Consider the following 12,353-nt stretch of genomic DNA (forward strand, 5'->3'; position numbering starts at 1 on the left):
GCCCGAAGAGGAGGGAGGGAAAGACCGAAGTTTATCAAGTGGCAGTCGCAATCTTTGTGAGTGGGTGAGATCCTGCAGAGGGTGGTAACGGGATAGGTAACCAGCAAGGATCCCCCGAGCCCACAGCTGCAGGGATGGTCTGAGCGAGGTCGCCAGCGGCGGGTTCAGGGCGGCAGGGGGCGCTCTCGGACTGGGGGACACGGAACAGGAGGTAGCGGGGGCTCGCATAGCCCTGGGATAAGCTGGCTCCAAGAGACTGCCGGGGAGACCAAGCTGAATCTGGGGGACACCGCGGGTCCTCCGAGGTCGGACTAGTGCCTCGGATCGGGGAGAAGCCGGGCAGCAGAACCTCCAGAGCCAGGGCTCCATTCCGCTACCCTGGCAGTTCCTCCCGGCCGGTCCAGCTCCATTATCAGACTGGGAACCGGAGCCCTCCCGACTCCACGCATTCTCCCGGAGGCCTGACTTGTTCTTGCAGCTTGGCGCTGCCCACCGCGTCACCCTGAAGAGGGCCCTGACCTGAGGGAGACGTCTGCGAATAGGGTGGAGGTGGGGCGGGACAGTGGGTATAGAGTGGTCAAGTTGGGCAGGGAGCAATAAGATGATCGGTTTGGGCGGGGGTTTCCCGAGGAACTAAAGGGCAGGGGTAAGAGTCTGGATGGGGTTACAGAGGAGCCACCGTCCTAGGGGACAGACGAGCCCCAAACTACGACTAGGGATCCCCGAGGGACATCTTCCTGGGATCCAGAAGGTCGGTGAATCAGGAGAGCAGGGAAGAGGCACACCACGCCTGGACAGGGGTCCAGAGATCCGGAATGGGCAGACAGCGCCTGGACGTGGGACACGGTGGCAGGAGAGCGAGAAATGAGAACACAAAAGCCCGAGACAGCCGGAATGGCAGCGTTGCCTGGGGAGGAGGCGGCGGGTGTGGAACGACCCACACGGAGCCAGAGCATCGGGGCGTGGTGCCCAGTGCAGAGGGGAAGGTGGGGACTACAGCCCGCTGGACGAGAGCGGAGAGCGGGAGCCGAGCTGGATGTGCGACGAGTACGGGCGTGCAGCTGGGGAAGTCTGGGGGGCGCCGGCTCGCGGAGCCGGAGACCCAACCCCGGCCCAGGCTTCGGGGTGGGCACTGGAGAGGCGATAGGGCAATGCCTCCGGGGTTTCCGGCCCGACCGAGACTCCAGTTTACGGTGGCAGAGCAGAGGCTCAGCCCACTGCTGCCTCGGGCACCCCCAGCTGTCTTGTTTGTCTCCAAGTCCGGCCGGAACCGGCTTCTGCTCGCCGCCGGGCAGGCTGGTGCCTGCTGATTGGCCAACGCCTGTTTCCAGCCCCACTCAGCCAATCAGCGTGTGGCAGTGTTTTCATCTTGGAGTCAGAATAAAAGGGCTGGAATAAAAGGGGGCAGAAAAAGCGCCGGCCGGGCCCGATACACACGAGTAGGAGCCGGGTGAGCTGGATCCTGGGAATCTGGGCCGTGGGCAAGGATGCTGGGGGCAGAAGGGGTACGATTGGGTCCTAGGGAAGAGAAGTGTGAATATGAGAGAAAAGAGACTGAATGGATGAGGAGCTGCCAGAAGAGATGACGAATCGAGGAGGAGCTAGGGGATTGAGGGACAGGTCCGCTCCTATGGAAACGGGCAAATTGCCGGGGGAACGGCCCGGGATAGGGGTCGCGCAGGTGGCTCGCGCCGCCGGTTTGAACCGGCTTCGCCTCCCATGCGGGTTTCGCGTGGCTGCAGCGCCTAGCGACCTAGTCAGCGGCCAATGGCGCGGCAGTTCCTGTGCTGCGAGGCCAATCAATGGGCCGTGGGCGGGCCATTCCGGAGCTAGATGCGCTGATCTTGTGGTTGAAGGAATCAGCTCTGGGGAAGGGTCTCGAGCGCGGGCGGGAGGGCTCCTCTTACGGTCCGAGGGAGTGACCGCCCTCAGGTATGCCTCTGCCCAGGTGTCCGGTCCTCAACCTGCCTCCCCTGCAGGCCTCCAAGCTATGTCAACCCTGCTGGGAGTCAGGACTAATTTCACGTCTCTGAGTATGCGTTAGTCTCTTCCCGCTAGCATGCCTCAGTTTACCTCCGAGTGAGCTGAGGGAGAAGTCTCTTTGCCTGGCCTGAGCGGCTCTCCCATAGCCGAGGGCAGCCGTACAAGTCAGCCGCGGCGGGTGGCCCAGGTCCGAGGCAGGGCTGGGGCTTCCTTCGCTGCACGCACCTGCAGTCCGGGCCGCGGAGGGATGACAAGCTCCTCGCGCTGCGGCAGCCGTGGAGCTTGGCCGCAACGACTGGGCAGGGCCCGGCGCTGACGCCGAGGTCTGTGCGCAGGTGGCTGCAGAACCGGAGCCAGGCCGCCTCGCCACACCATGGCGCCCACCTTGGCCACTGCCCATCGGCGTCGCTGGTGGATGGCCTGCACGGCCGTGTTGGAAAACCTCTTCTTCTCGGCAGTCCTCCTGGGCTGGGGCTCACTGCTCATCATGCTCAAGTCGGAGGGCTTTTATTCCTACCTGTGTACTGAGCCAGGTGAGACGGGCGCCTTGGGCTTGGGGTGGTTCCTGGAGTGGGGGTTTGGGGACAGGGCAGGATGGCGGAGAAGACCTATCCAGCAGTACCATCTCCCTGCACAGCGCCTCCCAGTTAAGAAAAGACCCATTTGATTCTCACCCTGCTGTGCTGGGTATATATTTGTTCCCGTTTTGTGGATGAAAAAAGTGAGGCTCAGATAGATCTTCTGACTTGCCCACACAGCTGGAGACTATAATAGATACAGAACTCCTGAGTCCAAGTTTTTCTTTCCACCACCCGGGAACATTGCTGGACGTTTGTCCTCCCAGCGCCTGGCCCATCACTTGCCTTGCAATAAACAATTGCTGCCTGACTGTAGAAAGAGGAACTCCTGACTCCATGGCTGGGGGTGTAGCGAGAGAGAGGAAGTGGCTTGGCCTGCATCCCCTGGAGGGTTCATCTACAATGGAGATGTTTTTAAGTCAGATCATTAGGAGTCTCTTATGGGCTTGTCAGATACAATTTCTTGTCTATTTTTGCTACTTTATGATTTTCCAAAGGACATTTCCTCCCACAGACTGAGAGAATTTCTCAGTGGCCTCTACCCCCCAATGGGGGGTGGAGAGGCAAAGGGGGTGTTTATGGAAATGACACTAGGTCGGTTCCTTCCCTTTGCCACACCACTGGTGTTGCTGAATGAGGGCTGAGGATGCCGGTCTACAGGAAATGTACCCCAATCCCTACTTTCATACTCCCCAACCCCGTTTGAGGATCCTAATTGCTTCACGTAGGTTCAGACCAACAGTGGGACCCAACTTCTACCCTCCTACCCCCTTCTAGGCAACCTTGATAGGAAACATTTCCCTCTGCCCTCTCTCAATGTCTCCAACAATGGCTGCCTAGTAGTTGAACTAGGCAATGCCTCTCCCCAGTGCCTTTGTCAGGAAGCCACTGCCTGAATACCTTTAGATAGAGATAGCCCAACCTTGATTCCCTGAATCATACCACCAGCATGCCTTTTCTTCCTAGAGTTCTTACTTTAGGGGAAGAAAAAGGCTTTGAACCAGCTCGTGTTGCCTCTTACCCCACTAGAGCCCTCCCTGCTTCCCTTCTCTGATCTGCCCACAATATTCCTGAGTGTTCCAGTCTCCAGGGAAGCTTAGCTGAAGAGGTGAAGGGCAGGAAAAAGGGCGGGGACGCACAGGTGCCTGGGAGAAGGCAGAGAGTATATCTTGTAGAACCTTTAGCCTTTAGCCGCTCAGAAATATTTCTTGATAGCCGAAGGGTTCTTGGCAGACCTTTCCCCACATCAGCAAGAAATCTTGGGAAATGGAAGAGTCACTCAGACCTTGTTCCTTGAAGAAGCTTTCTGTTCTGCCCGAGAGATGTTAGATTAATGACTCTGGAAGGAACAGGTTGTTTGGCTCCTCCTCTCTCCCTTTCTTGCCTCTCTGATGAGCTCTCTCAGGCTGCACAGAAGGTTTAAAAACCAGAAAGAAACATCATCATCTCCAGATGAAGCTTTTAACATCGTATCCGTACTGGAGGACTGTTGTAGTAAAAAAAAAAAAAAAAAAAAAATCTTTGGACCCGCTTGACATTGGAAGGTCAGATTCTGGGGGTTTTCCCCTGGTTGTCCACTGATTTAATTTATTTTATAGTATCAGTTGCTTTGGGGCTGATCACTTCATTCCTGCCTCAACCTTGGCTACTTCCTTCGTTTAAGTGGGAGGAGTCCCAGAGATTGTGCCAATGCAGTGCTGAGTTGGTTTTTACGCTCTTGGGGTTTGACTGGTCCCCCCTGCAACCCAAACTGAAGGTGAAAGGTCAGGATGTGGGTTGAACATCAACTTCTTATCCTGTGCCTTTGCTCCTGCCTCTGATTTTGGTTTTTCTGCCTCTCTTGCAAACCCGCTGACTCAGCATCCTTAGGGCAGGGCAGGCCTGCTGATTCTACACAGCTTATCTCTCTGGCCTCTCTGTTCCTGGCTTCTTGGAATCCGGGTAGCCTGTTGCCTTTCAGAACCATCCCCATGACTTACCTGACTGGGAGTGCCTGGAGGATTTAGGGTCGGGGTTTCTGCTTAGGCCTAATATTTTCAAACTTGGTAGATGGCTGAATTGTAGAAAAGCAGTTAGGCCGTTTTTGAATTAGACTTGTGAAAAGCTGACCAGTCTACAGCTGATTGAGATGCAAATTGGTCAGCCTTTTGTTGCTTTTAGGACTGATGCTTTGGTTTGTTCTCTAAAGAAAATATGCCTGAACCTGTTGAAAGGTTCTCAGAACTCTTTCTTGGGACGCCAGCCAGAATCTGGCTATAGACAACAGTACTGGGTTCCAGCTTAGAGATAGGAGAAGGAAAGAAATAGTCTCTTCTCTATTGCCCAGAGCTCTTTTTGCCCTGCCCACTGGACAGTCAGGATTGATGGCTGAGGCTGGGGCTGGCATGTGGGCTTTGCCTCCCCAGTTCCGTTGGTGTGGGCAGGAGACTGACTGGGTTTCCAGTCTAGAAGGAATGAGGATTTTCCAGTACTGTGTCCTTTTGACCTCTGGATGGCTGCTGCAACCATCCACATCTTACCTCTTCATTTTCTCTGTCATCTGGTGGCCCTTTTCGACAGGGTCAGCTCAAGGGGCTAGTGCTCCCTGTGGATGTTTCATCTCCTCTTTCATCTAACCTACACTTTTCAGTAAACATTTCTTGAGGTGCTGCGCTGGGGTGCAGAGCAATCCTGGCCCTCAGGGAGTCTGTAGTCTGCCAGCATCAAAGACGTCATCACACACAGACCCGTATAATTCTAAGTGGTGGTCAGGGAGCCAGGACTGAGAGTGACAGTGGGGATCTGGTTCAAACTGGTGGGAGGGCCTGTCTGATATTTAGGCAGAAGTGTGGAGGGTGAGGCGGGGTGAGTCAGTAGAAAAGGGGTCAGGGAGCCCTGAGGCAGACTACGCATTGGAGAAGAGGAGAGAAAGAACTGAGGGGGGGGGAGGGAAGGGGCCCAATGGGGAAGCTGCTTGGGGAGACTGGATTTTATTCTTAAGGCAGAAAAAAGTGGTGGGGGCAGAGGAGGGTGGTCAGGTTCACCTATTATGCACTTAGGAATTTTTTTAAAAATTTTTTTATTGGGGAATATTAGGGAAGAGTGTGTTTCTCCAGGGCCCATCAGCCCCAAGTTGTCCTTCCATCTAGCTGTGGAGGGCGCAGCTCACTGACCCATGTGGGAATCAAACCGGCAACCCTGTCGTTCAGAGCTCACTCTCTAACCAACGGAGCCATCCAGCTGCCCCTCTTATGCATTGTTGAGGGCTTGCCACATCCTGGGTGGGGGGATGGCTGTGAAGGTGAGAGACACGGCCTCTGCTAGCGGAACTCACAGTGCAGACCAGCCATGGACACCAAGGCAGACCTTAAGTCAGTCACTGGGTCGCTGCAGTCTCTCTGCCTGTGTGTGTGGGATAGCCATACTCCTCGCTGAAACGAAGCAGGAAGCTGGTCCCTGGAGTTCTGAGAGGGCAGAGGGGCTGCCAGGGCAGCAGGGCCAGGCCTGGTCCCCACCAGGATGGGTGGAGGCTGCAGGGCAGGAGACAGGCCCTGCGGCTTTGAAGCCCTCCCTTTTCATGGTCTCCTACATCCACAGGCTAGTGGTTGATCGCTTTTAAAAGTCCACCCTTTCACTTTTATTGATGTGAAGATGACTGTTTTCACTTTTCCCCTCAGTTTGTTTTTGGATTAAACAAAAGACTGTAGCAATGGACAAGGTTAAAGGCTGGTGCCCACGGCCTCGGGGTGTGTCACAGAGAGGAAGTGGCGCCCCTGGCCCTCCCCGCCAACCCTGCCTTTCTCCTTCCCATTTCATGACCTACTTTTCCTCCTCCACATCTGCTCTCCCCACCTGCCTTCTTGGTGTCCCATTCAGGTCCTGTCCCGCGTGGGTGGGCCTTCAGGTGCCTCGTGGGCGAGGCTTCGGGACAGTACCATTCTCACTAGGTGACATTAAAGACCACCTGATGCTACTGCTGACACTGACAGCCTTGTGCCATCTCTGTTCTCTCAGCATTCTCTCTGAAATGCCTCTAACCCAGGTAGGTAGCACAATATCAGCACATCCTGGATTCAAGTCCAGCTTCCCCGCTATGGTCTATGAGACCTTGGGCAAGCAGCTTACCTGCTCTGGAACTCCTGGTATCACAGTGTGGAATGTGGGGGGGGGTTGGGCGGGCGCTAAGTGGCACAGAAAGGAGTGGCACTGAACACAGCAGACAGCACACACAGGCACCCTGTGAGCACAGCTAGGGGCCCAGGCCCTTGTTTAGCCAGCACGGCCCCTGACTGTGTCCCGCCTCTAGTTTGCTCTGTGTCTGAAGCTGACCTCTCACCTACATCCCCCCTGCTGCACTGAGATACTGCTTCCTGTTGCCGGATAGAAGAAGGATTTGAGAGAGAGAGAGAGGAGCTCCTGGGGCAGAGACCGTGAGCACGCTGTCCAGTGACCTGCCCCTAGGGAGGGGGGCACTCAGTAAGCAGCCAGTCAGAAAGGGGCTCTCAGGAATTTAGAGGGACCACCAGCGCATGCTCCTTGCTCCTTCAAGCATCATCCAGCCAGCTATTCTGGAAGCTCCCCACTCCCTTTCCCTGGGGTGGAGGGAGCCCCCTCTTTGACCCAAGGATGTCAGGGGAGCCCGAGTGGGGTCACAGCACCCTCTTTTCTGTAAAGATTTTGTGTGAGTCTTCTGTGAGTGTGACCAAACAGTGCAGGCATTGTTCTCTCTTCCCTGCCCCTGGGTTTCCTCCTAAGAGGCCTTCCGCCTGTTCTCAGCACACTGTGGCCACTCCAGTTCCTGGCCTCTCTTCTTGTTTCACCTTCCTCAGCTGGGCTGGGCTACTCAGGCCGCCCACTGTGGAGGCATCTGTTCAATAAACAGGAGCAGCTGAGGTGCAGAGCCAGCTGGGCCGGGGTGAGGGTTGAATTCTGTCTAGGCTGGGGCTAGAGGGGCACCCTGGGTTCTTGACACTTCCTGGGTGCTTGTCTGTTTGTCTCAGCCCGCGGTGGCCCAGGTGGGAGCAGGGGGAGAGGAGCAGCCTGAGTGTGACTGTGTTTGGCAGCTGCTGGATCTGGGATTATTCATGTAGGCTGTTTTACTGCCAACAAAGCTTCTGGGCTCACCAAAGGTTTAGGACCCTCTGGGCGAGGGACACTCGTATTGGTCCATAGGCATATGAGGGGCCACCACCACCCCTTGCTCATCTATTGCTGTCCAGCAGTCACTGCCTAGAGGCAGGAAGGTAGAGGGCCAGGGGGTCCCTTTGGCAGAGATTTGTTTAAGAAGAGAAGTCTGGTGGCCCAAAATGTAAGGTCCCTGTTCCTGTGTATACAGTGTCTTGAGGATGAAAGACCTTTATTGTGATGTTCCTCATGAGCCTCCTGTCTGGTTAGAGGGGTTACCAGATCTCTAAACAATTCAGACGTTTCTGCCCCACCCAGAAGCAAATCAGGGAGACTCTCTTAGGTATGTTGCCTTGGGATTTTATCTTCTCTCTCTTAGTGAGTACAGTCATGGATTTAGGGGTCCCCTGTGGTTCCTCTCTGGGGGATCTGTGGACAGGGCACCCTGGTACCTCTACTCAGGGACAGTGCTGCCTCGCCTTCGGACGCCCTATCCAGCTATGGTCCTGCTTGCAGTAGAAGACCCTGCATCACCTAGTGCAATAATGGGTGGCCACAGTTAGGTCTCCCAAACCAGCCATCCTGGCTCCTGAGGCACCCTCTCCACCCATCTCTGTCGCACCTGTGCTGGTTTGCTCCTATCTGCACACCAACCTGGAAATGGCCGTTGCTGTGCGGAGACCCTGCTGTCCCACTTCACATCCAGTTCCTGTCTCTGCTGGCAGAGCTGACACCTGAAACAAGTGCCAACCTGTGAAGCAGCTCTGCTTTCCCAGAAGCTGCCCCACAGTGGGTGAGCAGCTCAGACCCCCTTCTGCCCTGCCCCCAGGCTAAGGCAGTGTGTGTGTGACAATTCCAAGCTAGGTCCTACTGGGCTCAGAGGACCCTGTCTGACATGTGTTTTGGCTGCCTGTGTGGTAGGGTCTCTTTTGGAAAACTGAAAGTAGTGGGCTATGGCAGGGACCTGGCTTGTTAGGTTTTGTTTCTCTGGCTTCGGGAGGTTAACATCGTGGCTGTAATCTCCTTCAATCCCCTCTATCTTCAGCTTGGTTCTGTATGTCCTATTTCCTTTCGTCTCTCTCGATCCTTTTGGCCATTGTGATCTGATTCTATTGTTTTCATTAATTCAGTAAACACCTGCTGTGCACCAGTACCTGGATTAGATACTAGGGACATAGGTGACTCGAACACAGTCCCTGCCCTTCAGGGACCCCAGCCCAGTGGGAGACTAGACACGAATTCATGCTACCATGTACACAATTATGGAACTCTCCTCCCAGTTCTGCGTTGGACTCTGCTGCCAGCCATCTGCACCGTTACCCCCATCTTGAGCCTCCAATAATAATAATAATAATAATAATAATAACAAATTGTAGCTGTTATATATTGAGTACTTTCTGTGCCTGTGTGAGCTCTAGAATGTTATCTGGATTTTCTTATCTTCCCTAAAACTCTAGGAGGTAGATACTATTGTTAGCTTATGCCCATTTTACAGATAAAAAACAGAAAGAGCAAGATTAAATCACCTCCAAGTAGAAAGTGGAGGAACCAAAATTAGAACCCAGAGGCCAGGTCCCAGCACCTCACTCGCAATCAACATGCCCCCAGCAAGGCTTGCTGGTTAGAGGTTGCTATGTGGCATGATTCACCCAAAGTGCATCCTTTTCTCTGACCTTGGGGCAGCCCTGAGAAGCCTGGGCAGGCCTTTACAGACCTCAGCTTTACAGCCCTGGCGCCAGAGGTCCGCAATCTGCAGGCAAGCAGTTATCTGACGAGAGGTATTTCCTTGTCTCTCCCAGTGCTACCTCAAATCTAATCAGAGGCCGCTCCTCTTTCTGCAGGATTACTCAGCATCTCTTAACTAGCAGTCCCAGAGAGAAGAGCGTTCCTCAGCCATGTCCCTGGCCTGTCCCCCACCCTCCTGACCTCAGCTGCCACAGCACTTTTTCCTTCCTATTTTTGTTCTGGTGCGGGGTGGACTTTGGAGAGGACCATTAAGGGCCAGGATTCCAGAACAGGCGTGGCCTCCTGGGACAGCAAACACCGTGACCCCAGGGAGGAAAACTAAGAAAGGTGCACCTCAACCCGCGAAAACAAGTCGGGACTGTTAAAAAACAAAATCCCTTTCCCCAGGGGTTCTACAATACAGTCTATGTAGTGGTTGATGCTAGGAAACTGTGAGAGGAGGAGGTGGCATATGGATTGCACGTTTGAGAAGTCCAGTGTACTTGGCTTCCAGGAAAGGAGGCCCACACATTCTTCTCCAAACTGACGGAGAACCAGCAGCGAGACCAGCAGTTTGTCCTTCCCAGGTGGTCTAGGGTCGGCCTCCTACATACTGGCTGCAGTCTGTTTCCATGGACAGAGCTACTGAGAAGGTTCTAGCCAGCATGAGGCCCCACAGCCACGGCTGGGTCCTGAGCCCAGCTATTCTAGGGTGTAGGTGGCTCTAGAATGGGACTCTCAACCTGGGGCTCAGGAATGCTTCAAGGGACACATGAAGCCCCTGAAATTGTGGGTGAGATTTTGTGTGCACTTACTGGGGAGCAGGAACATAGCTTTCTTTATTGGATTTACCAAAGGGTCTCTGACCCCCACAAATGTTAAGAAACTCTGCATTATGGCTCCCAGGGGCTTGGACCTGATGGACATCCAAGCCCAGAGCCAGCCCTGCCATTCCCACTGGGAATGCCTGTCAACCACTGGGTTGACTCCAAATGGGCACCTGCCCCTCTGATCTTTGGGAACGCCTGCCATGACCCTGTGATCAGATTTCCCTCCCTTTGCACACCCAGAGAATGTCACCAACAGCACAGAGCATGAGGAGGTGAGCTGGATGAATGGCTGGCTCAGCTGCCAGGCCCAGGACGAGATGCTAAACTTGGCCTTCACTGTGGGCTCCTTCCTGCTCAGTGCCATCACCCTGCCCCTGGGCATCGTCATGGACAAGTACGGCCCGAGGAAGCTCAGGCTGCTGGGCAGGTCAGTGTGGGGGTGGAAGGCGGGCAGGTGGGCCCTGGGCTGAGTTCCCCACGGGAGGGAATCCTGGTGCCCGCTGTCAGGTGCACTGTGGCGCTCCCTCAGTGCCCACCCAGAGTTGAGTTTCTACACCGTCTGCCATCGGATCCGTAGGGGCTGTGCTCCTTGCATTGTGCCAACATTGCATTAAAAGGTACAGGGCCCCAGGCTTGCCTGGGAGGGCCTAGAGTTGGTTGTCAATAAGAACACTGGTTTCCACAGTCATTTGGACCTGCTACCTCTATCAGAAAAAAAGATTTTGAAAATATACTTCTCATATAAGCACATGGAATTATCAATTATATACATATATGCCAATCTTAATTGTTTATGTGCTTTGTGGTACAGAAACAAAAATATACATTAAAATGGCTGAGATTAAAAATGATAAAATAGAAGACCTAATATTTCCCCTCCTGCCAGCACCCGTCATCTTGTGTACCCTTGGGGTGGGGGGGTGTCCCTGGTCTGTAAAGCCCGGTGTGCCAAACTCAGGGTCAGTTCACCCCGTAACTGGCCTCTCAGGGCATGGCCTCCCCGAGTCAGTCCTATTGGCAGTGATCAGATCTTGTCTCAGGGCAGTGGTTTGCAGTGAGTGAGACCCGTGATGGTGAAGGGAATAGGTGGGGGAGTAATTTCATTCATTCTTTGTTACTTAAGTGGCCTTGGTCCCCAGAGCAGAGCCAAGTGGAGGGGATTCAGGAGTTGCCGCTCATCTCGCCCATGCCCAGTGGGGTTCTGTCCATCCCATGACTGGGCGGGCATAGGAACCTAGGGAATGGCTTGTGCCCTCTCTCACTTCGGAACCTTGGCCCCCTCCAGTCTGGGGACGGCAGGGGCCAGTACTGTATACTGATTACCAGATCTAGCTTCCAGGCTGCTAATTGGATAGCTTGGAGAAATCAGTGAAATGGGACCAATTACGCTCCTTGGAATTATTAAATAACATACTATATGTAAATTTTCTGAAAGTATCTAAACCATAGGAAATATTCCCAAATAATAACAACAATATTAACCATAACAGTAATAAGAAACAATATATTATTTCTGCTTCTTTTTAGTGCCTGCTTTGCTGTCTCCTGCTTGCTGATTGCATATGGAGCAAGTAACCCAAACTGTGAGTACACTTTTCCTCCACGCTTTTGTCAGGGACTGGGGGGAGAGTGCCCAGAGGCCCACCTGTTCTGGGAAGCTGTGCCAGGCCTACCACTTACTGCTCAAGTTAGAAGGGACACTTACTTGTGAGGCCTTTCCCCAGTTACTTACCTCACATGGGTGGCTAGGTAAAAGAAAAATCATCCCAGACAGACTTCTGGGAGAAGCTCCCAGATATGCAATGTTGCCATCTCATCGCCTAGCCAGGCCAGTCCCCGATGGCCTCATTGACCCAACCTGAGAGACGAGTTCTAAGACCAGGCCAGCTGCAGGGGTGTGTGCAGAATCGTCAGCTGTGTCCCCTCAAGGCAACTTAGACCAGCCACTTTAAAGATGCCTTAGAGGCCACCTGGTTCCCAACGCTATTTAGGTGCAGCTGTTTCTTCAAGGACTTTTATAACAAGCACCAAAATAGAACTTGGGTTTCTTAGCCAGGTCCATCTACTGATTTGGGGGGTACCTGTCTCTTTGGTTGCAGTGAAGCAGCTTCTTTAGGCCCCTTGCTTTGCTGCT

At 53.9% G+C, this 12,353-nt stretch overlaps 1 protein-coding gene across 3 annotated transcripts in view; it reads left to right on the forward strand.

The window, feature by feature from the left end:
• Nucleotides 1-949: 949 nt before the first annotated feature.
• The window catches only part of SLC43A2 (solute carrier family 43 member 2), a 36,599-nt gene continuing 25,195 nt past the window's right edge, over nt 950-12,353 (forward strand). Inside the window, exons 1-4 of one of the 3 annotated variants that reach the window (XM_081027254.1) lie at nt 950-1,450; nt 2,319-2,516; nt 10,460-10,646; nt 11,747-11,802. In XM_081027254.1, coding sequence (XP_080883380.1) covers nt 2,357-2,516; nt 10,460-10,646; nt 11,747-11,802 — 403 coding nt within the window. In that variant the 5' untranslated portion in view covers nt 950-1,450; nt 2,319-2,356. Of the gene's footprint in view, nt 1,506-1,825; nt 1,933-2,318; nt 2,517-10,459; nt 10,647-11,746; nt 11,803-12,353 lie in introns of those variants that run through there. The other 2 variants (XM_081027256.1, XM_081027255.1) reach the window with 2 other exon arrangements.

The sequence above is a fragment of the Rhinolophus hipposideros genome, assembly GCF_964194185.1.
Source record: "Rhinolophus hipposideros genome assembly, chromosome: 20".
Classification (NCBI taxonomy): domain Eukaryota; kingdom Metazoa; phylum Chordata; class Mammalia; order Chiroptera; family Rhinolophidae; genus Rhinolophus; species Rhinolophus hipposideros.